The sequence below is a fragment of the Acartia tonsa genome, chromosome 10, assembly GCF_053477335.1.
Source record: "Acartia tonsa isolate MP-2025a chromosome 10, ASM5347733v1, whole genome shotgun sequence".
NCBI lineage: Eukaryota > Metazoa > Arthropoda > Copepoda > Calanoida > Acartiidae > Acartia > Acartia tonsa.
The window spans coordinates 30,232,918-30,258,230 of NC_137269.1; the positions used below are offsets into that span (position 1 = coordinate 30,232,918).

Genomic DNA, 25,313 nt, shown 5'->3' on the forward strand with positions numbered 1-25,313 from the left:
CCTCATTTATTGGCCAATTTGTTCCTCAATATAGGAGAGGAATGGGTAGGGTAAAGGGTGTGGATGGGAAGATTGTTATTTTAGCCAGCATCGAGTATCACTTTATTGGAGCAAATGAAAATCTGATGCAACATCCAAGTTATTATAAATCGATTATTTCAGCATCTCTGTAATTTACTTATTCCGTTAGTCTACTTTACAAGGTTTTTGTTTCAAGTAGAGTTTTGTTAAACATTACATTAGAGAAACATTTTCTGATAAATCTATTAGGTTCAGTTAGGTAAAAAGAGCCCAACGGGATCGTGCCCTTTTAGACTAGAATCTTGCAGGGTACAGGTTGCACTTATGTATTTAAAAAGTTGAATAATTCAGTAGCTTCGTTATTAAATATCTATTAATGAGTCACCTTGACCTCGATGTATATAGTATATATTATAAACTTTTAAAAATAGGTTTTGTGATTTTAAAAGCTAAAATAAATATCTAATCTAATATAATATATCTAATAAAATAAAAATCAACTTACTATATTATCGAACCAAAAGACATACAGACAGACATCCTGTTATTTTTCAATATGACATAAAAATTAATAAAGCTTAATGTAATATTTTATTTATTAACATCAAATTACAAAAATTCACATTTAGTAAAAATACTGCTACAAGATATAATAATTTTTAATATTTATATAACAAGAAATATCAACAAACTAATAAAAATACAGAAATTATGTTATTTAAAAAATTGATATAAAAGTCATCTGAAGAAAGACTATTTTACTTCGTATTTTTGGCAAGTAAAAATTGGTCTCTTAATAAGCTGAAAGATATGATATTTGAATTGAATTGGTATGACATGAATAGCTAGTGTGGACCGGCCACAAATCTAACCCCAATGTAATTTTAAAAAAATAGTTATTTGTCGCATCGTATTAGAGACAGTTTTTCATGTATATTTTATGTTATCTAAATGTTCGTTGAAAATTGTCTGTAATACGATGCTTTAAAATATTTTTTTCTGAAATATAATAGAACTGGTTTTAATCCAGCGGATATTAGTAGGTTTCGAAGCCATATTGGAAGGTCATTTATGGAATGTTAGGTCACCTAAACTAAATCTCTTTCTTTGATTGTTTTTTTTTATAATTCATCTTTTGTTTCATAAATAGAGTGTTTTTGTGTTGGCCAATCATCTTTTATTAAGTCACTAGCCTTTTCTGCTATCATTATAACAGCCGCATTGGTATTTCCTAAAAAGTTAAAAAGGTATGTAAATGTTAAGGTCACATAAAAAAATAAAAGAAAATAGAATGAGAACATGCTATTTAAAAAAAACGTGTCCTAACTTTTATGATTTAAAAAAAATAGCTAGTCGGTGCTTTTAGTAAGTAGTAGATGTTTTTTTTTTGAGGTAATTTAGGTTTTTTTAAATTAAATTAGTTTTAAGGTACTAAATCGCAACAAAAAAAAACTAGAAAATTGTCATTATGAACAAAAATAGTAAGATCTTTAACTTAACACCTTACTTTTTGAATTATGTTACGTAATTAATGAAAAAATCTATTTTGTTGAACCCCGGAGAATCAAAACTTTAAACTTTCGGAGCTCATCACGAATGGGTTAAATGAAAATCACAAAAGTTAGGACACGTTCTTTATGTAAGTTTTAAGTATTCAACTATTTCATGTCTTCTTTGGAAAGGCAAGTTTCTAAGTTTATTGATGACTAATATCTGTCAAGGGTAGTTGGACTAAATTATGCAATACTTTTGTTCCCGCGACCGTGGCTCAACACGCAGCGCATTCGCTCGTCGTCGGGTAGGTGATAGGTTCGAATCTAGGTCCGACACCGCGTCAAAACTAAAGACGTTAAAAATGGTTCCTACTACTGCTATGTCAGGTGCGCGACATAAACAGTTAGAGTAGGGGGAATGCCTTGGCCCAATACAGGCGCTACTCACTACCATGCACAGTTAGGACTTCTCAGACAAAGGTCGTGCAATCAAAGGGTTGGTTGTCTGATGGGCAAATGGACGCTTTACAACGCAATCATAGGGCTTAGGGCTGACAACCCTATCCCCCCATGTCCATAAAAAGCCACATTGTTACAGAAACACTGACAAATTGTCAGCGGCCTATGCTCCCCCTGTGGATTAAAAAGGGCTTGTTGTTTGTTCTCTTAAATAAACAACCTGTATTACTTTAGAGGAAAAATAATTTATTATTGATTGCTTTATCGCTGAACTTACCAGAAACAATACTTGGCATGATACTTGCATCTACTACTCTGAGTCATGTTAATATTCCTAAACTTACCAGAAACAATACTTGGCATCATACTTGTATCTACTACTCTGAGTCCTGTTAATATTCCTGAACTTACCAGAAACAATACTTGGCATGATACTTGCATCTACTACTCTGAGTCCTGTTAATATTCCTGAACTTACCAGAAACAATACTTGGCATGATACTTGCATCTACTACTCTGAGTCCTGTTAATATTCCTGAACTTACCAGAAACAATACTTGGCATCATACTTGTATCTACTACTCTGAGTCCTGTTAATATTCCTAAACTTACCAGAAACAATACTTGGCATGATACTTGTATCTACTACTCTGAGTCCTGTTAATATTCCTGAACTTACCGGAAACAATACTTGGCATGATACTTGCATCTACTACTCTGAGTCCTGTTAATATTCCTGAACTTACCAGAAACAATACTTGGCATGATACTTGTATCTACTACTCTGAGTCCTGTTAATATTCCTGAACTTACCGGAAACAATACTTGGCATAATACTTGCATCTACCACTCTGAGTCCTGTTAATATTCCTGAACTTACCAGAAACAATACTTGGCATGATACTTGTATCTACCAGTCCTGTTAATATTTCTAAACTCACCAGAAACAATACTTGGCATGATACTTGCATCTACCACTCTGAGTCCTGTTAATATTCCTGAACTTACCAGAAACAATACTTGGCATGATACTTGCATCTACCACTCTGAGCCCTGTTACTCCTTTCACTTTCAACTTATCATTCACTACACCTACAAAAAAATAATTGGTATATTTATATCAAGTCTATCATGTCAGTACATATCGCCTATTCCGACCCCCCCCCCCACCTTAAGGACGAAGAAAGGGGAAGGGTAAAGGGGTGTTTAATTCCTTAACTCGGTAAAAGCGTTTTGGGTGCCCAATTTGACCCCCCCCCCCTTCCCTCTAATCTACGATAAAGAAATGTTTGGGGGTAACATACCTGTTTCATCATTTGCCATTTTACAAGTTCCAACTGGATGATACATGGTAAGGGACATCTCTCCAACAAAACATCTAAATAGATAATTAATTCAAAATTGATACATAGATTTATAGATAGATTTATTGATAGATTGATTTATAGATTGTTTAAAAAATAACTATTTCAATATCTTTTAGAAAAAAATTCTACCTCCCATATTATTTGTAACAATATTCGTTAACTCTTCTATTTTTAGACATATTTATTACCTCCAATATTGTTCAGAAAATAATTACTACTTCCAATATAGTTAAGAAACTAATTTCCACCTCCAATTTTGTTTAAAAAGTAATTGCTACCTCCAATATTATTAAGGAACTAATTAAAACCTCAAATATTGTTTAAAACTAATTTCTACCTCCATTATTGTTCAAGAACTTACTTACTCCAATATTGATTAGAAACTAAATACTACCTCCATTATTATTCAGGAAATTATTATAACCTTCAATATTATTAAGAAGCTAATAACTGCCTCTAATATTGTTTAGAAACTATTTACTACCTCCAATATTATTAAGAAGTTAATAACTTCCTCTAATATTGTTTAGAAACTATTTGTTGCCACAAATATTGTTCAGTAACTCATTACTACCTCCAATATTGTTCAGAAAATAATAACTACCTCCAATATTGATCAAGAACTTACTATTACCTCCAATATTGATCTTAAATTAATTACTACCTCTAATATTGCTTGGAAACTAATTACTACCTCAATATTGTTTAGAAACTAATTACTACCTCTAATATTGTTTAGAAACTAATAACTACCTCCAATATTGTTCAGAAACTAATTACTACCTCCAATATTGTTCAGAAATTAACTACTACCTCCAATATTGTTCAGAGACTAATTACTACCTCCAATATTGTTTAGAAACTAATTACTACCTCCAATATTGTTCAGAAACTAATTACTACCTCAATATTGTTTAGAAACTAATTACTACCTCTAATATTGTTTAGAAACTAATAACTACCTCCAATATTGTTCCGAAAACAAAGCTTCTTTTTTACATCCAGGAAAGTGGTGATTTGGCATCTAAAATAAGTTTTCATACAAATTAGGAAAAAAAAGAAAAAAATGAGTTAAAATAATTATTGAAAATAATAGAAGATGATAGTTTTTAAATGATGGACTATCAGGGTTGATTATTAGAGAAGGGTTACTGACAAAACTTTAATGGAAAAAATGTGTTAACTACTTAAATTTTTACTTTAAAACCAAATTGAAAGCAATAGAACAAAAGAGAGACTTTAATTTTTGATGATAACAGCCTATTAAAACAACTATTACATATAATTTAGTTTTTAAGCAACAAAATAATCAAATTACCTTAAACTGAATGTTTTTCAAATTTTCAGATTTTTCAATCATTTGCAGAATCTGAGCATTTTTATTTTTAATAATTGAAAATTTTCTGTATATTTTTTTATTATAAAAAGTTCATGCACAAATACATTCAAAATAAAATGATTTAAAGTAGATTTTTTTATGTAATTGAAATAGTTTTGCCTTTTACATTAACACTTGGACATTACAAAAGCTTTTGAAAACATATACAATATATTTTACTAGCGGTTACGCCCCTAGAGGCCTCTAGTGGCACTTTGAATGTTTTTTTTTATTTAAAATATTTAATTAGAGAAATAATTGGTTTATGTTTCGTTCAAGTCTCTTTTTTGGGAAGGTGTAATTTTTTTCTAGGGGTGATTTCTCTTAGGAGGGTGGTGGTACCCTCCCCCAAAATAGTTATAAACCTTCTCAAGACCTATGAGAATCTACCCTGTAAAGGAGAACCCGATCGGTTTAGCGGTTAGTGAGATCCTTCTGTACAAACACACAGACAAACAGACATCCTGTTACTTTAGTATAAGGATTTCATGCAAGCGATCAAACCCTTTTATATTCCCGACATACGCCTGTTTGTAGTCAAAAACATACCTGTCGCTCTTTATTTTAGACAAACGGACATATGAAATTATAGAGTATCTTAGCTCAGACAGGCAGATAACATTGGACTCTAAATCACATTGGTACCCAAAGTTTCAAAGCACCATTTTCATAATCGTTGGCTAAAATATTGAATTGTGGTTGGTTGGTTCAAACATGTAATACTTAAACTTTTCAAGCAAAAGAGTGGTAACTTTGTTTATCATCATTAGGGATGTACATAAATTTACTGTCCATTGCCTTATCCCTTACGATCCCTGACCTAATGGCTACTAAAAATAAAATTAAACAAAAATGTTCCTGCATAATTGCGTCGACAATAAGATCAACATCTTCCTTGTTGTGAAAATATTTAGGATCTACTGCAGCATAGTCTGTGGCAGAGCTAGATTTCAACCTCACTGTGCCCCTAGATATAAAATATTTAGGATCTACAGCAGCATTGTCTGTGCCAGAGCTAGATTTCAACCTCACTGTGCTCCTAGATATAAAATATTTAGGATCTACCGCGGCATAGTCTGTGGCAGAGCTAGGTTTCAACCTCACTGTGTCCCTAGATATAAAATATTTAGGATCTACAGCAGCATAGTCTGTGGCAGAGCTAGATTTCAACCTCACTGTGCCCCTAGATATAAAATATTTAGGATCTACTGCAGCATAGTCTGTGCCAGAGCTAGATTTCAACCTCACTGTGCTCCTAGATATAAAATATTTAGGATCTACCGCGGCATAGTCTGTGGCAGAGCTAGGTTTCAACCTCACTGTGTCCCTAGATATAAAATATTTAGGATCTACAGCAGCATAGTCTGTGGCAGAGTTAGATTTCAACCTCACTGTGCTCCTAGATATAAAATATTTAGGATCTACTGCAGCATAGTCTGTGGCAGAGCTAGATTTCAACCTCACTGTGCCCCTAGATATAAAATATTTAGGATCTACAGCAGCATAGTCTGTGCCAGAGCTAGATTTCAACCTCACTGTGCTCCTAGATATAAAATATTTAGGATCTACTGCAGCATAGTCTGTGCCAGAGCTAGATTTAAACCTCACTGTGCCCCTAGATATAAAATATTTAGGATCTACAGCAGCATAGTCTGTGCCAGAGCTAGATTTCAACCTCACTGTGCCCCTAGATATAAAATATTTAGGATCTACCGTGGCATAGTCTGTGCCAGAGCTAGATTTCAACCTCACTGTGCCCCTAGATATAAAATATTTAGGATCTACCGCGGCATAGTCTGTGCCAGATTTAGATTTCAACCTCACTGTGACCCTAGATATAAAATATTTAGGATCTACAGCAGCATAGTCTGTGGCAGAGCTAGATTTCAACCTCACTGTGCCCCTAGATATAAAATATTTAGGATCTACTGCAGCATAGTCTTTGGCAGAGCTAGGTTTCAACCTCACTGTGCCCCTAGATATAAAATATTTAGGATCTACTGCAGCATAGTCTGTGCCAGAGCTAGATTTCAACCTCACTGTGCCCCTAGATATAAAATATTTAAGATCTACTGCAGCATAGTCTGTGGCAGAGCTAGATTTCAACCTCACTATGTCCCTATATATAAAATATTTAGGATCTACTGCAGCATAGTCTGTGGCAGAGCTAGATTTCAACCTCACTGTGCCACTAGATATAAAATATTTAGGATCTATAGCAGCATAGTCTGTGCCAGAGCTTAATTTCAACCTCACTGTGCCCCTAGATATAAAATATTTAGGATCTACAGGAGCATAGTCTGTGGCAGAGCTAGGTTTCAACCTCACTGTGCCCCTAGATATAAAATATTTAGGATCTACTGCAGCATAGTCTGTGGCAGAGCTAGATTTCAACCTCACTGTGCCCCTAGATATAAAATATTTAGGATCTACTGCAGCATAGTCTGTGGCAGAGCTAGATTTCAACCTCACTGTGCCCCTAGATATAAAATATTTAGGATCTACTGCAGCATAGTCTGTGGCAGAGCTAGATTTCAACCTCACTGTGCCCCATAGATATAAAATATTTAGGATCTACAGGAGCATAGTCTGTGGCAGAGCTAGGTTTCAACCTCACTGTGCCCCTAGATATAAAATATTTAGGATCTACTGCGGCATAGTCTGTGGCAGAGCTAGATTTCAACCTCACTGTGCCCCTAGATATAAAATATTTAGGATCTACAGCAGCATAGTCTGTGGCAGAGCTAAATTTAATTTCTACAATGCCCATAGATATAAAATATTTAGGATCTACAGCAGCATAGTCTGTGGCAGAGCTAAATTTAATTTCTACAATGCCCATAGATATAAAATATTTAGGATCTACAGCAGCATAGTCTGTGCCAGAGCTAGATTTCAACCTCACTGTGCCCCTAGATATAAAATATTTAGGATCTACTGCAGCATAGTCTGTGGCAGAACTAGATTTAATTTCTACAATGCCCATAGATATAAAATATTAGGGATTTTTAGAAAAAAAACCTCTTATGAAAACATCCAATAATGCATATGTTCAAGTTCATGCTCTAGCGCTCAGCGTAAAAATGAACAATTATCATACAGAATATTATAAAATCGGCATAAATAACCCTTATTTAATGGTTATATGTGTCTGTCTGTGTGTACGAAGGATTTCATTGACCTCTATCACGATATCTCCTTTATGGCACTTTTATCTAATGCCATATCGATACATGAAATTATTTAAATTTAGAGACTGCAATTGTGATATGTATTAATGCTTTATTGACATTTATGGCAAAAGGTTAAGTCTATCATTATTAGTTTACTGTTAATTTATATAGATGTATTAAAAAATGTTGTAAAATTAACACTGTTGTGCAACTTAAAGACATAATTTTAAAATACCTTGATTTTGGCCGTAACACCACGGGTAATATCGACACAGCATTTCTATAAAATCACATTTTAAATTCATTTTATTTTAAATGAAAAAATCACGAAACCTTTCATAATAATTCTAGTATACATATTTAGTTTGAAATATTTGGACGAAGACCAAACTGCATTACTTTTGTGTCACTTTTGATTCCAGTGACGTCATAAAATGAGAAAGATAAGATGAGAAGTGGAAAAAAAAACCCTAAAAAAGTGATGGAGAATATGACGTCAAAAGTGGTGCAAAAGTAATGCAGTATGGTTTTCGTCTTTTTTGAGGATGAATTTCTCTTTAAGGGCAGAAGTAGCCTCCCCCAAAATAGAAATAACTCTTCCCTAGAAGTATAAGAAGCTTCACTGTAAATTGATAAATTATAAATGCGACTTTTTCCTGTTTTTCATGAAGTAAAATTTCTTGAAATAATCATCCCAAATTTTGTTCTTGAGGCCGAAAGTTTTATATAGATATGTCCAATAGTCCGCAGTCACTGACGAGGATATAAAGTGATATTGCAGGTCCGGATGCTGAAAAACAGATAATTAGATGGGTTTATGTGTAGGGTTGAGTCAGATACTTTTTTGGCCGGATATCCGGAAAGTTTTAATATCCGGTATCCGGCCAGATATTGAAAAAAACGGATATCCGGCTAAACCCTAGTAATGTGTAAGGATGAGATTTGTTCTCTTAGAAAAATCGATATATTACTAATGGGATGTGGCATCAGATTTTCATGTACTTTAATAAAGTGATGCTCGCAGCTGGCTAAAAAACGATATCCCCTATTCACCCCCTTTACCCCATCCCCTTCCCTCCAAATTTTCCACTGTCAACATATCACGTATATCCTACATTTTTAGAAAAATAGATGTATAGATACATGAATAGATGTATAGATAGATGAATTTATACATAGATTGTGATGGATATACAGATATTTAGCGAACCAAATAGATAGAAAGTAAGATGGATAGTTAAGTTCAGCAAATAGATTGATATATAAAATATAGATAGATGTAAAACAGACATTAAATTAATAGATAGATAAATATATTTGTACATCTAAGTATAGGAAATAAGAAAGACAGGTAGAGAGATAGACAGAGAGTTAGCCATACAGACAGATGGACAGAGAGGTAGAGAGACATACAGACAGTTAGCAATACAGACAGACAGGTAGAGAGATAGACACTAGACAGACAAATAGCCATACAGACAGGTAGAGAGATAGACAGACAGATTACATAGATAGAAAGATTGTAGATACCTGGGTATTGTTGTTGAATTTACTATTGATAAACCCAATGAGATCACAGGCTGAAGTTGTGGACATAGGACCAGCTCCCCGACGAAAATAACTCTATAGGATTTGTCATTTTTAACATTATTTTAAAATGTGTCATACACAGAAATACTTTTTAAAAACCTTATGGAGGTCATGCGGGCCATATTAATCACGAGAATAGTTATTTATCACATCGCATTTTATACAGCTTTCCGCGGATATTGAAATGAAAAGCAGTTATGTTAACAAAAATATAGATAACAAAATATTAAAAAGTATTAATTCTATAATTTTTTTAATATTCGTGGAAAATCATCTGGATTACGATACTATACATGATTATTCAGTGTGGCTGAGAACTAGTTCTAATCCAGCGGATATTCATCAGTTTTAAAGCCATTTTCATTTAACCAAAAAAGTTAACTGAGATGTCTAACGAAAATTCCAATTAAAGAAATTATTGAAAATGCCTGCCTAAAGATATAATTGTTAACTACACTACCTATGGACAAAATTATCCTTGTTTCAATAATGTTTCATAAATATTCCTGAAAAGTATTGAAGTTGAGAAGATGTGCTGGCTCGAAACTTAAACTGTCATTCAGAATAAATGGACCTGGAATAAAACACAAGGATGACAAAATCAATAATTGCGGAGCTCTATGTTAAGATTTATTATCCTAGATGGTCAATCAGACACTAGAATTGTACAACAACAACAAAATGTTGATAACAAGAATAGTTATCATGAAAAATGATGTTTTCTGAACTGAAATAATAAGGTTTTTTGTCTTTTTAAGCATGACCAACAGACAGACGGACAGATAATAAATGTATAGAGGAGATGCGAATATATAACAGGAATCTTGACTGAAAATTGCAGCTGTCTTGTATAATAGCAGTTGAGAAAATCACATGACCGACAGACAGACGGACAAAACAATGGGCGTTATTCTCTTAAGAATTTTTTTCTTCAAATTAATTTTTTTTGTGAATTGGTGGAAGAAGTGAACACTAGATGCCTTTCTTTCGAAAGACAAAAAAAAGAGAGAAAAATATTGCAGGTTTTATGATTACCTAACATTGTAGTAATGTGGTCTTGAAGATTTTCCCCAACTGGTAAATCAGAAACAACCTAAATATTCAATAAATATACATTACACAATACACATAAGGGGGGGGGAGAAGATATTCCGGATCATGGAAAAAAACGAAGTAGGGGGTTTTGTCGTATTTCACAATAGCTTTTGATAGGTTATTTTAGGTTAAGTAAATGTTAATGATTGTCCGGCAGGGTTAGGAAATTAGCCCCGCAGGGTTACAGCCAACAGCAAGGGCTAGAAATTGGAGAAAAGTTACTGTGAAAATACGACAAAACCGCTACTTCATTTTCTGGAGCAAATTCAATAAAAAACAAAGGAAATAACTGTACCGTTAAAAAGTTAAAAGAAAATCATTTTTTAAACATATTTAGATAGGTAGAAATAATTTTTTGCAAGAAAATTGACAAAGTTCAAAAGATTTATTGAGAAGGTTACAAGTAGGAAGCTTTTTTCTTCTTCAACTTTTAGATAACAATCAATAGTAAAAAAATTTCAAAATTTTTTTTTCAACTATATCACTTCATAAGAGTAACTTTTTAATTCATGCACAGAGATCCTGCTAAGGTATTTTAGTGCATTCACAAGGGAATAAGGTCCTCCTCACCTGGGACGTCCAAGCTTTATATTTTGAGGGGCGTTTAAAAGATTTGAGGGGAGTAATCTCATGTATTTTTAAAACTTTTGATGGTGGGGTAAAATGAAGGATTCTAAGATTGAAGAGAGAATGAACCCCTTTTAACAACCCCCCTCTCCCTTGGACGACGTCTCTGCTTCCTAATATTATATTTAAATGGTTTGTTTGACCTCCCATATATATATCTAACTTCTATGCATAATTAAATTTACCTCAATGTTATGCTCTTTCAAATGTTCTGCAGGGCCTATTCCTATAATAGTATAAAATGTAAATTATATAAAGACAAAAAGCTATAAACAAACAGACAGATTAAATAGAAAGACAAACAGACAGACAGACAAACATAGGTAGGGAACAGACAGACAAACAAACAATAGAGAAAAAGAGGGACAGACAGCCAAACTTGTAGACAAACATGCAGAGATATAAACAGACACATAGAAAAACATACAGATAAACAAACAAACAAATGGACTAGGCAGAAAGACAAACAGAAAGACTTACAGACATACATACAGACAGACAGACAGATGGACAGACAGACCTACAGACACAGACAGACAAATGGACAGACAGACAGAAAGACAGATACACCGACAGACAAAAAGAATGACTTACAGACAGACAGACAGAAATACATACAGACAGACAGACCTACAGACACAGACAGACAAAGGGACAGACAGACAGAAAGACAGATACACCGACAGACAAAAAGACTGCTAAACAGGCAGACAAAGACAGTGGAATTATCTCTTGTACCTGACAATAGAAGTAATTTAGCAGAATTAACAGTACCAGCTGAAACAATTACTTCTCTGGATGATAACACAGTCTTCTCAGAGCCATATCTTAACAGGGATAATTATGTACAAAATCTGCACAAAAATAGCATAAATAACAAGTTATTTAAAGCACTAAAAGTTTATTGGTGCCAGATATTGTTTATAAATCACTTGACATGACATTGTTGGTAAATAAATCAATAGCAATTTCCCTAATATTACACATGGCCCACATAGAACATTTTTATCTATCTTATTAAATAAATCAAAAAAAAGGGACAAGGATGTAGTTTTTCTTCCTATGAATAATTTAACCTGACCTAAAGTAAAAGACGTAACACTATCCCCCCTCCCTTATGATAAAAAGGGGAAAGGGGGGGTGTAATCAGTGCTCAAAATAGTACTTTGTGTGAAAGCGCCTTTTTTTAAAATTGTGAAACACATAAACACATATGTTTAAGTTGTTTAAATAAAAAATAATTCCTTTGAAAAGTGTGTCACAATATAATTCAAGTGATTAACATTTCCATCATTTTACTAAAATTTCCGAATACCTAAACTGTGAAAGAAAGTCAGTGTTAACCTTTCAGAGAATAATAAAGTTTGATCTTACAATCATTAGAAAATATATCTCCCAGTTTTCAACTAATAATAACTCAATAATCTCACATCAATATGTTGTTTTCACATAATTCTTTTTTTAAACAAGGAAACGCCAAGCTCAACACAGCAGACAATCAAATAAACTATCATTATCAAATACAAAGTGTCAGCATAATATTAAAATAGTTTAAAAACAAAAATTCTAAAAAAACTTCTGAATGAAGGATGCTTAATTTTGATTTACTTCCAATTAAGACCTGATAATTGAGAAGGTTCGATTGTAACAGTGTGCCTATGCGTCTAGGAATCAACTGAATCAAAGTCCTTAATATAGAAAAGCTTCGCTTTTTAATGTTAAATTTTTGGGCTATAATTTTACATCACATCTTGTCCTGACAGAAGAACAGGGATGGAATAAAAATATATTAATAATTTATCCTTGTAATATATTTCATCAGAGAAACCTTATAAAATATGCCAAAGTTAAAATTAATTCATATGCATCTAAGTTATTGATTAAAAATTCATTAATATATTGATATTTTTATCATGATTTTTTATTGAAAGCCTATACATGTCTAACTAAGAAGTTCGACTCTATAGCTTAAATAAAAAGTTGTCATGGTTGATATGCAAATTTTTGCAGGTTTTTTCTAAGGAAGGATTATTAGTACCTCCCCCCCCCCCCCCTCCAACCTTCTGGAGGAAAGGACTAGAACCCGACAAGGCATCTTTCCAGTACAGTTGAACTCGACAAGCTTCTAGGTTTTTCAATGCACTGACATATTTAAAAGTACTTTTATTGTAAGATCATTACCTGTCAAAATTGACTCCTTTGACTTTACCATTTTCAATGTTGATTTTTGTTACTCTACAATGCTTTCTTATCCATAAATTTGGTCTGTCTAAAATAATAATTGATTTTTATTTTTTTTGCCTATTAATATTTTTAATCCTAGCCTCTCTAAAAGGGCAGGGGGCGATAGTAACGTTTAATTTTGAGTGGAAATTTTTTCGAGGGAGAAGCATTGTATCCGTTTTAAAAGTTACAAAAAATAGCTGAAATCATGCATTTGACCTTTATAAAGCTTTCCTAAAAATGAGAACATACTAAGCCAGGAATAAGGTATAATATTAAGATAATAAATCTAAAATAATATTTTGGGGGCAGATAAAAAGGTCGTTAATTCTACACAGTGTAGTCCCCCAATGACAGCTGAAAATCACGTATAGGTTTCGTGATTTTTGTCGAATTCATTCCGTTGTTGGTATAAGCTGATACTAAGCTCTTTATCTTTTTGTATTCTTTAAAGATGAAATTGAAATTTCAGTTCCAAGATTATACTTCACAGAATCATTTCTTTAGTATACAATATACATCCTTTGTTTCTTTTTCGAATTGAAATTTCAATAGATCACTATAAAGCAATGGTTACCTTGAACTGGCAGTAAGTAACTTCTGTATGTATCTCCCCTTGCACCATTAGCTGAAAACAAATTAAAAATTATTGTAAACACGGATGACAACATTCCATAAAAGCGAAACCCTGAAATCAAACGGTAGAACAAACGAACGTGAACAATGGTAGTGGCAAAAATTAATAATTAAAATATAAATTGAAAGTGTAGACAAAATTGTAAAATAATTTGTTGCAAAATGGCTAAAATATAGGACACTGTTGGAGGATATAATTTTGTGGGCTTGATTTTCTTACAATTATACGCTTATCAGTATCTTATTAAATTGTTCCTAACTATTACAGGAATCAAAAGGGCAATTCTAACATGCCTAAATTAAAATTAAGAGTTGTACGTTATGGTGAGATGTACGGACGTAAGGACAGAAATGTAGTCATAACGACTATAATAATAGAACAGCTCCGCTTTTAAAAAGTGGTTTACATATTGTATACATTAATCTGTCCTTCATTTAATTGTGCCCAGTTCACAAATAACTTTTAGAGCTCAACCTATTTTTTCTATAAGTCAACCTATAGAAGTACAACCAACAAATACCTTAATGAAGTAGGTCAACCTAAAGCTTCCATAGGTGGACCCAAAAATTCCAGAGGTCAACCTATATGTCTTTTATGAACTAGGCTTTATCCATTGCTAATACGTACCAAGTGTAACATGTGGAACCATAAAACCAGTTTGATTTCTAACAATATTCACATCTTTTAACTCATAACCACTTCTTTTTATCATCTTTATGTATTCCTGTAAAAAGAACAAGAACATTTGTGTCTAGAATTAGTGTAGCTCTGGATTTGCGTGGAGAGAACTTGTACCCGAAGCGTCACCTAGCCCAAAGTGGTCATGGCTCAATGGTTTATTGTTTATTGACCTTAATTTTAATCTTATCTTGGTAAGTGTATGCACACAGGTACTTAAAGAGATAAGACAATGGCCAATAAGTTGATGTACATTCCCAATGATGGAACACACAACCCTTCCTTAGATTACATTTAGTGGTTGAAACGTTTGAACACTCAACTTAATGAACCAATTAATCAAAATTCAATAAAGATCCCCAAAAATTGTTAACTCAGCGAATAAGAAAATGTTATAAAACTTTGAGGATAAGTGTAATAAATACCCCATTGTCCCCTCCCTCTCTAGTATGCACAAAATGGAAATTTATAAAAAAAAAAATGCATTTTCAATTTTAGATCTTTCATTAAATTTGTTATTGGCATTATACTTTTCATAAAGTCAAATCATGTTTACAAAAATGTAATGGATAGACACAAAGTATATTACTTACAGAGTGACTATACTTTATAGAAGAAACCTATAAAATTTGTATATAAATGGAAATCAATCATTTCAAATTATTAGAATCATAGAAAAAGAATGTATAAGTTGATGAATAAAAACATAATTATAAAATAGAAATATTAGTTTCCCCTAAATTTTTTTGCATCACTCCAATCTTTTGAAGGGTCCAACTTTTATCAACTTTATACTATCCTATCATAAAAAGTATTAGAGTTTTTGTTTGTCTATTAAGATCTCACTAACTAATACATCTAAAAAGTTTTTCTTTTTCTCCAAGCTTAACATGTGTCAAGTGTCATGGGTTGGTTTTAGGCTTTTTATTTCTAAATTTAAGTAATTTGATGGTTTTAGGCTATTTTTCTGGCTATTCCTCCCCCTTTTAATACAAATTTTTGGACATAGCGGCGCGGCCATTCGTCACGTTTAAAGTAATAACAAAAGATAATTCGCTGTACCTGTTCCATAGGAGTTGTATATCTGGATAGCTGGACTGGAAGGTATCCAGAGGTACCATGATCATCAGATGCAGGACCATCAAAGTTCTCTGCTTTGAGGAAGTATGGCTTTACCTGGTCATAAAAAAAGTGATCAAGGGAGTATAACTCACTTTCCAGTATGGCTTTGAAACTGATTAATATCCGCTGGATTAGAACCAGTTTAAGGCCATACTGAAATATAATGTAATGTATCGTATTAAACTGCGAACCAAAAAAAATAGGCAAATATGAATTTTCAGAATAGCAGCTTTATTTTTCATGTTTTTCTACAAATATAAAATGTACTATTATGATATCAAAACCAGTTTTGTTAGCCCGTGCCCTCGGCATATCGGGGCTAACAAAACTAGTTTTAATCTTATAATTGTACGTTTTCATATCCGTGGAAAGCTGTGTATAATACGATGCGATAAATAACTAATATTATCTTGAGAATAAACATTTATCGCAGCTTTCAGCGAATAGTAAAATCAAAATTTATAAGATCAGTTCCAGTTAGGATCCAACAAAACTGGTATTCATTTTAGGATTTTTATTTCATTAGGTATATGAAATACATAAATGTTCAGTATGGCCCAGATCCAGTTCTAATCCAGCGGATATTAATTTAATCGGTTTCGAATCCATACTAAAATAATGTTATTCCAATCAGATATTCAAAACAAGATTTTTTTAGCAGTCTAATTCTTTGATGTTAATTTTAAATTGATTATAACTAGTACAGTTAGGGAGTTGAATCCATTTTTATAGAAGCAGAAATATAATCTATGATTATGGTTTGGACCCTCTAAAACTGTAATCTACCTTTCCACTTTCCCCTCTCTTGGTGAAGATATCTTCAACGCCGATACGATTTTTGAAATGTAAGATTCTATTTTCCCTTCTCTTGGTGAAGATATCTTCAACGCCGATACGATTTTTGAAATGTAAGATTCCACTTTCCCCTCTCTTGGTGAAGATATCTTCAACGCCGATACGATTTTTGAAATTTAAGATTCCACTTTTGCCTCTCTTGGTAAAGATATCTTCAACAAGAGAGACAAAAGTGGAATCTTATATTTCAAAAATCGTATCGGCGTTGAAAATATCTTCACCAAGAGAGGGGAAAGTGGAAGGGTAGATTACAGTTTTAGAGGGTCCAAACCATAATCATAGATTATATTTCTGCTTCTATAAAAATGGATTCAACTCCCTAACTGTAGTATGTCTACATTTAAATTGATGTAATCAAACTTATTTAATTGAATAATTAGAAAGAAGGGATACTCTACAAGCCGAACTGGTTGGTCTGCCTCTAACTCAAATTTAAAATTTTCTAATTATGAAGAATATTAAATTGAAGATTTAGATCTATAATACAAAGTACCTTGATGTCTGTCTGTCTGTCTGAAGCTTAATATCTCGGTAACCGCTGAACCGATCAGGTCCTGTGGTGGTTTTAAACTATTTTCTTGGGGCGAAGCCGCTATTATATTATATAGTATCAAATAAAGCAGCTGTAAAATCTTTGTTTTATTAAGTGACACTGTCATACAGACGGACGAACAGATCCCAGTTTTGGATGAGATGAGCAACTAAATAAATAAAACTTACAGAATCAAAGTCCCACCCAGAGTTTCCCTGAGCTGCCCAGTTGTCATAATCTTCGGGATTTCCTCTGAATTCAAATAAAAATTATCAGCAGAGTTGCAGCACTTCTTTATATCATACTAAAAAATTATGGAGAGAGGGATGGTAATTTTATCCTAGGGGTGATTTCTCTTAGATGAGGTTGTGGTTTCCTCCTCCAAAATCGTTAATAACCTTCCAGAACCTAAAAGAAGCTACATTGTAAGGGTGAACCATATCGGTTCAGCGGTTAGAGATATCCTTTGGTACAAACAGACACACAGACATCCTGTAACTTTTATATAAGGATTTTGTCTTTTATTTTTCAAAACTAAATTATTTGAAAAGTCTGAATTTGGACAATGAAATGCAATTGCTTTGTAAAGGGAAGAAAATTATTTGATGAAAAAAGTATGCTTTTAGATTAAAAACCCAACATATCTATACTTCAAAATTGCTATTACCTGACATAAAGCATGTAATTAATACCACTGGACCCTCCCAACATCTTCCCACTGGGCCAAACACATCTCCTGTCTTTCATTGCTCCACAGGCGCTTTTCTAGATAAAAATTAATATTAGGATGTAATAAAATTATATTTCTTCAATATAAATAAAATGACCGTCGGAGTTATATACTGGATGCTCATCATTGGTATGACGAATCTTCACACAAAAAATTAGTTATCTATCTTGAATAGTAGCCGAGATAATCACGTTTACCCATAAACATAGCGGACAGAAGGACATTTCGAATTCTATAGTAGCATCACTACTATGAATTCAATATGGCTGCCGCTATGATAATTAATTGATTGATTGATTAGCCATAGTTTCTTAGAGTTTGGACCCAAGACTCTAAGAGTAATGAAAAAGGTGCTGGATGAAGTGTACCTGCGGCACAGTTAGCTGTCTCCAATCATATTGTGACTGCTGGAGGTAGGAAGCCATGGCAGGTACACTCGAGATAAATGGAGGCGAGCCTCCGGCTTCTAGTAAAAGAACGCGAAATTCAGGTACCTAAAAATAATAAAACCTCAAATATTTAGGGATCTAAGGGATATGATAACGGCCGATAAATTGATGTACATCCCCAATAATGACACACAAAATTACCCTTTCTGTACATCAAAATTAGTGTTGAAAACGTCTGAGCAACGAAACGATCAATCAAAATTCAGTATAAGTCCCCAAAGTTGTTAAGCTTAGAAAACGTTGTTATCAAACTTTGGCGAATACTTTCATAAACAACCCATTGTCCCCTCTTTCACTGCAAATATTCCTGTATAAAGAAACAACTTAAATAATAAATAAGCTAACACCATACATATATGAACACAAGCATGTACATAAAATGGAGGCGTTCCTCCGTCTTCTAAACCCAGTTAACTAATGCTATTCTGTTTTTCTATCGGATTTACAACTAATGAACATAATTTGTTACCTCTGAAAGTCTGTTAGCAAGCACAGCCCCTGCGGAGCCTCCCCCAACAATTATAAAGTCAAACACTTCACCATCAATTTCCCATTCTGTAAGAAATAAAATAATAAAACAATATTAGCATTACAGATATATAGGCACAGACATAGTGAGGAAATTTAAGTTTTTTTGGAGTAAAGTTTTTAAAAGAGGGAGACAGGGGGGAGGTAGATTATTTTCTTTAGAGGGATGTTACACATTTTCTGAATTTTTTTTATTACAGTAAATAAAAATTATTTTTCTTAGCGTATATTTGCCTATTACGAGTCAAGTTTACCCCCCAAAACATAATAAACCTTCCAGGACCTATTATATGCTACATTTTTAAAAAGAAAACATCGGTTAAGCGGTTAGCAAGATCCTTCGGTACAGACAGACATCCTGTTACTTTTAAATAAGGATAAACATTTCATTTCATATGATTGATAAAATTTTTTTACCTATATAAGATTGAAGGTATTCTAGCCAGTAGTAGGAGAAGGATATGAATGTAATCCCCGCAGGGATAAAGAGGACAATAGTGTACACAAAGCAGTGCCACGGGTGGATGGCCATTCTTACTTTCTTTTGAAAACTTTTTATTACATTGTAGTTTATCTGAAAATTTTATATTTTAACAAGAAAGTCACATATTATATATTTAGAACAGACAATAATATTATACTTTGAGGTTCAGGGGTTGGGCAATAGACTTTTAATTCATATTTAGTATTGATAAAATTAACCGTATGGTATCTTTTGATGGAGGGGAGGGTGGTAAAACAAATTTATATTTTTTAAAGGCCTAATTTTTTCTCAATCCCTATACAAAACTAAACTATTTATGATATTAATATGTATACTGAAAACATAAACAACATATACATAAATTAATATTAAGATAAGAATGTTATGAATATAATCTAATTTTATCATGAATCATGGACAAGTATACCCAAAAATAATTAATCTCAAACTAATAACCGATTAAAATTATCAAAATGTCATTAAACGAGGAAGATTTTGTCATTTCTATTTTAGGGGAGGATGTCCCCTAACCCCTCCCCCCCCCCCCCCAATTTTATTGTAAAACCTAATTTAAGGTGGTTATTGATTACATCTCCAGCCCCCCTAACTCTTTAAATGCTCCAGAGGCCTGTAGGGGCGTAGCCGCTAGTTGTAGATATATTAATACAGTGTGTTTTTTTATGAGAACTTTTTTGAAAGCAATTTTACCCCACTTATAGTTATCAGACTTTAATGATTAATGGCTTATTTTCTTCGTTTTTTAATGCTATTAATAGAACAACAAAAAAATATTTCAGTTTTTATTTAAAAAGTACAGTAAGATCTAAAATTCAAAACTTAGGTGTCATCATCTAAAAATGGTTTTACCGCATTTTTCTTATGCTCAAATATTCAACCTCTTGCAAGAATGGCTGCTAAACACTTCTGCTAAACACTGAGATATAGAGCTAAAAATGTATACAGATACTATTAGGGACATGTACTAGAACAAAGGTCATATCTCAACCAGGGAGGGAGTACTGGCCCTCCAAAGTCGACTACAGAAAATCCAATTTTTTGTTGTTGTAAAGGGTAGAAGATTTAGGCATAAAAAAAATGCGCTAAAATCATTTTTAGATGTTGACACCTAGGTTTTGAATTTTAGATTTTACTGTACTTTTTAAATAAAAACTGCAATATTTTTTTGGCATTTTAAAACGAAGAAAATAAGCCATTAATCATTAAATTCTGATAAGTATAAGTGGGGTAAAATTGCTTTCAAAAAAGTTCTCATAAAAAACACACAGTATATGCAAAGAGTCTTATCAAACAGACAAGTAATACATATTATAAGTGCAGCTTTTTACAAGTATGGCTTTAAATCAAAACCGATCAATATTCGCTGGATTAGAACCAGATCCATGTAATACTGAAAAATCATGTATCGTATCGTATTATAGATAATTTTCTACAAATAATAAAATAAGAATATTAATATCAGGTTAGTAAGCTCGAGCCTTTGCACCTCAGGGCAAAAAAATGGAATCAATTTTCTCGTATTCATTCGAATCAGGTGGATAGGAACCGGTTCTCATCCATACGAAAAAACTATGTCTAGCATCGTATTACATCCAGCTTTCTACGAATATAAAAATGTACAACTATAAGATTAAAACTAGATTTTTTAGCCTCGAAGTGCCGAAGGCTCCGGCTAAATCTATTCTATATCCGCAAACAGCCGTTTATAATACGATGCGAGAAAAAACTATTATGATTTTTAATTTTACTATCTGTGGAAAGCTGTCTATAATACGATGCGAGAAATTGAACTATTCTTGAAAAGGCATAATAGATAGATTTTCTTTCAAAATTAAAGTCAGTCGAACTTTAATCTACACTGGTACTCAAAGTTTTCTCGTTTTTGATTTAAAACTTTGGAGACTTAAATTAAATTTTGTCAGGTTGGTTCAAATCAGCAGTGTCCAAATTTTTTTATCATTAACTATAATAATTCACTCTTCCATTGTCCTATACCTTAGATCTTCATATAACGTGATCAAAATCGCTGGCAGAATGTATTCTTATTTTAGCTGTTCTACATGTGGGCATAGTTATCCCAGTTCATCTTATAAATAAACAATGACAAGCCGATATACTCAAATATTTATTATATTGAAGGATTGTTTGTCTGTGTGTTATTTTAGATACCAGAAACGGTAAGCCAAAAGCGAAAAAGGCGCAATAAATTTTTTATTTAAAGAAAAGATGTTATTGTTCAGTGATCATAAGTCAATAACATTTTTTCACATTTTTTTAGTATCAATATTTTTTGTAGTATGACTGACACACCTACCATCGAAGCTTATTATTTAGATATTAGATGCTCAATACGAGGAGCCGGGAAAATTACGATTCCCCTGTAGCGTTACAGACTGACAGACAAATGGGCGGACGGACAGAATAAGTGAAATATAAAGCAGGTTCGCAACTTAAAAAACATAAAAAAGTTACTGTAATACAGAAAATTTTGAATTACTCTTTTGATAAGAATAAAAATTTATAGTAATATAAAAAGTTAAATGAACAACAAACTTTTTCACAATTATGTTTGTTCATACAATGGATATATTATTACTTGGATCTTACATCAGACTTTTATGTTCTCTAATAAAATTAAGCACGCAGTTAGCTCGGATAACATTTCTTCCTTTCACCCCATCCCCTCCCCTCCTACTGGATGAACTCATTGACCAATGGTAGAGTTCTATGTTAGCAAGATAAATTGGTGAATTTTTTCCCTTGTCATAGTATCCACGTATATTATAGTACCATTGTTCATACATAGTTTAAAGCAGATTTCTTATGGGATATCAGGATTTTTTTTAAAAGTCTCTAGGACAACGAATGGAGAATGTGTTTATAAAGTTTGGGTAGCTGAATAATTTACAGTCCATTATCCCAAGGGCGTCCAAGCTTTTTCATTTGGGGGGGGGGGAGGAGAGGGGTAAAAATTCAATATTCAAAATTGCGGGGGTAATCTTTAGATCGTATAGGCAAGGGCGTCCAAGCTTTTTTTTTTTTTGACGGGGGGTAGGTAATAATTTAAATTTCAAAATTTTTACCCCACCCCCTCCCCATTGGATGTCCTTGCATTGTCCCCTTCCTAAATAGTGTAAAGCCATTATATTTCGTGTATTGATTGAAATTTTGTCAATAACAACCCCAACAAATATAGAGTCGTGTTTGAAGAAGCAGGTTAGAAAACTAAATAAACGTGACTACTGTTGTAAGTGACTCTTATGCAACAAATATTAGGAATGGATTTATTATTATATTTCTGTTTATTTTTGTTTGTTACGTAAATATCTACGATATTACAGTTGGGAGGTTGAAACAAACTTCATAGGAGTGGAAATTATGTGGCAATTTTTAAAAGCGAAGCTTTTCTATAATTAGGGTCGGTCCGTCCGTACGTCCGTCCGTAACGGATAGCTTTTTTCGTTAATTTAGGCATGTTAGAATTGTCCTATTGATTTCAAATTTTGCATGGTGATTCATTTAGTAGTTAGGTACGATTTAGAAAGCGTAGCAACTCTATAATCATTACCAAAATTTCCGTGCGTCAATTTTAAACATGTTGATTTTTTTACTTTTTTAACAACAAATTTTAATGTGATCTAATCATCCGATTGATCTGATTTTTGGTATATTGATTCCTGGGACAACAAAGTATAATGTTATAAGCGAAGCAACTCTATAATCAAGCCCTAAATATGTAAGTATGTTCATAAACATTATCCTGTATAAAGCAATTTTTCATCAAATTTACTTACAATTTTGCTTCAACTCTTATACATTTATATTCCGATTATTCAGTTCTGACACTATATAAGTGTTCATGTCCGTTTGTCCTACCGTTTCAGTGCTTCGCTTTTATGGATGTTGTCATCCTTGTTACTCTTATATTGCATACACTCATATATAGCATTTAATTTCAAACAGCTTTGCTAATTTTAAACGTAATCATCCTTGTTTCTGTTGGTTTGCAAATGTTAAAATAATAGAAATATAAGAATAGAAGCATATTCTGAACCCTTTTTTCGTCAAATCTAAGAAGGAACATTTCTAGCAGACAAAAGTATTGTTTACTTTCGACTCAAGCTGATGTGGATTCTTAAAAAATTATAGACTCGATAGTGAGGCAAAATTATTTTTGTGAAAAATCATCCAAAAGCACATTAAAAATCTACAAAAATTAAACAAAATCATATGTTAATAACCCTTTTAAAATTTTATTTAATTTTTGTAAATTTTTTTATTAGATTTTGGAGGATGTTTCTCAAAAATAATTTTGCCTCACCAGCGAGTAGCCAGCCTAACTTTTTTTTAAGAATCCACCTCGTTTCGAAGCTTTCAAATTTAAACGAAATTTTTGGGCAATTAATTCTGATTCCGCAAAGCTTTCTACTAAGAAAATATACTGTTTACAGCTGACTTTTATCTATGTATGAAATTAAAAAAAACATGCATTCGTAACAAGATGTGTACAAAATTTCAACCAATGAAATTAAATGTATGTACTGATGATATTCTCCTATTGGCTCAATCAGACATTACCTCTCTTTCTTAGTACCTTTATTGTTAAAATATTGCGAGTATTCGTGCCCTACCTTCTTAGGGCTATTTCAAGGACGTCCAAGCTTTCTTATAGGTAGGTAAATGAAAAAAAATTGGGGGGGGGGGGTATAGTATTCATATCATATAGCCAAGGTCGTCCAAGCTTTTTTTATTTTTTGGGGAGGGGGGTAATCACTCCTTTTACCCCTCCCCCCATGGACTCTAATAGAGGACTCTAGGAGCACTAAAGTAGTGGGGAGTTACATTCGATAACCTTTTTTTATTATAGATATAAAAAGAAAAAGTTTAAGTTTAAAATTTTTTTTTGGGGGGTGGTTGGTAATTTTTATCTAGGGGCGATTTCTCTTGATTAGGTTGTGGTACCCTCCCCCAAAATAGTTATAAACCCTACCCAGGGCCTATGAGAAGTACCCTGTAAAGGAGAACCATATCGGTTCAGCGGTGAGCAAGATGCTTTGGTACAAACAGACAGACAAACATCCTGTTACTTTATTGTAAGGATATCTAAGTTTCAATTTTCTAACTGTCTTAAGTAATACATTTTTGTATGTGTGAGTGTTTATATAAATAATATTTACATAATAATTATCAGAGATAGGTTTTCATAAAGTTATTGATTGATATAAGTGCAGACAATAGACAGAAAATTTCTCGTAGGATTTAAACAGAGTATACAACTTAGGAATTCACAATTTTAAAATAATTATTTCAGCCATTTGTATATATAATGTCTAATAAAGCTCTAAAAAGATGCATTAATTTATATACAGCAAAAAACGTTAAGATAATTTTTTTTTTAAAAGCCGTACCAACAAAAAGCGAAATAATTAAATAAATAGTTGTATACTCTGTTTAAATCCTACGAGGCATTTTCTGTCTGTTGTCTGCGATTAAATCAATCAATAACTTTATGAAAACCCATCTCTGTTCTATTCACAGTAATTTGGTTCCAAACAGGTTCCTTGTCGTTACAGAAATCAATCTTCTCCCAAAATATTTTGTGTAAAATTGACATGGTTATGACATCTTTCGATTTTAAAGGGAAAATACAATGAAAGATATATTTATCTTCCCCCAAATCCTCCTTCTAATATATTAAAGCTACCAAACAGAATTTTAAACCACAGATTTTGTGTCAAAGTTATTAATCTTATAGTTTTATTTTCTTATCATGTGTTTTACACTTTTGTTAGAATAATGTGATTATCACATGAATGAATTTTATATAACTTGTTTCTTCAAAGAACTATAATAG

The 25,313-nt window shown here is 32.7% G+C and overlaps 1 protein-coding gene across 1 annotated transcript; it reads right to left on the reverse strand.

The window, feature by feature from the left end:
- Window positions 1-605: 605 nt before the first annotated feature.
- LOC145329823 (glucose dehydrogenase [FAD, quinone]-like) lies at window positions 606-19,527 on the reverse strand. Its single transcript, XM_080174225.1, has 22 exons — window positions 19,375-19,527; window positions 18,899-18,984; window positions 18,349-18,474; window positions 17,918-18,015; window positions 17,439-17,502; window positions 15,804-15,917; window positions 14,691-14,787; window positions 14,004-14,054; window positions 13,385-13,472; window positions 11,942-12,030; window positions 11,389-11,429; window positions 10,517-10,574; window positions 9,988-10,055; window positions 9,422-9,514; window positions 8,548-8,681; window positions 8,127-8,171; window positions 5,577-5,685; window positions 4,659-4,709; window positions 4,303-4,364; window positions 3,278-3,351; window positions 2,982-3,065; window positions 606-1,252 (listed from the first exon to the last, which is right to left on the reverse strand). Exons 1-22 carry the CDS (start codon window positions 19,487-19,489, stop codon window positions 1,143-1,145), a joined length of 1,857 nt encoding a protein of 618 aa, XP_080030351.1. The 5' UTR covers window positions 19,490-19,527; the 3' UTR covers window positions 606-1,142.
- Between the last annotated feature and the right edge of the window lie 5,786 nt (window positions 19,528-25,313).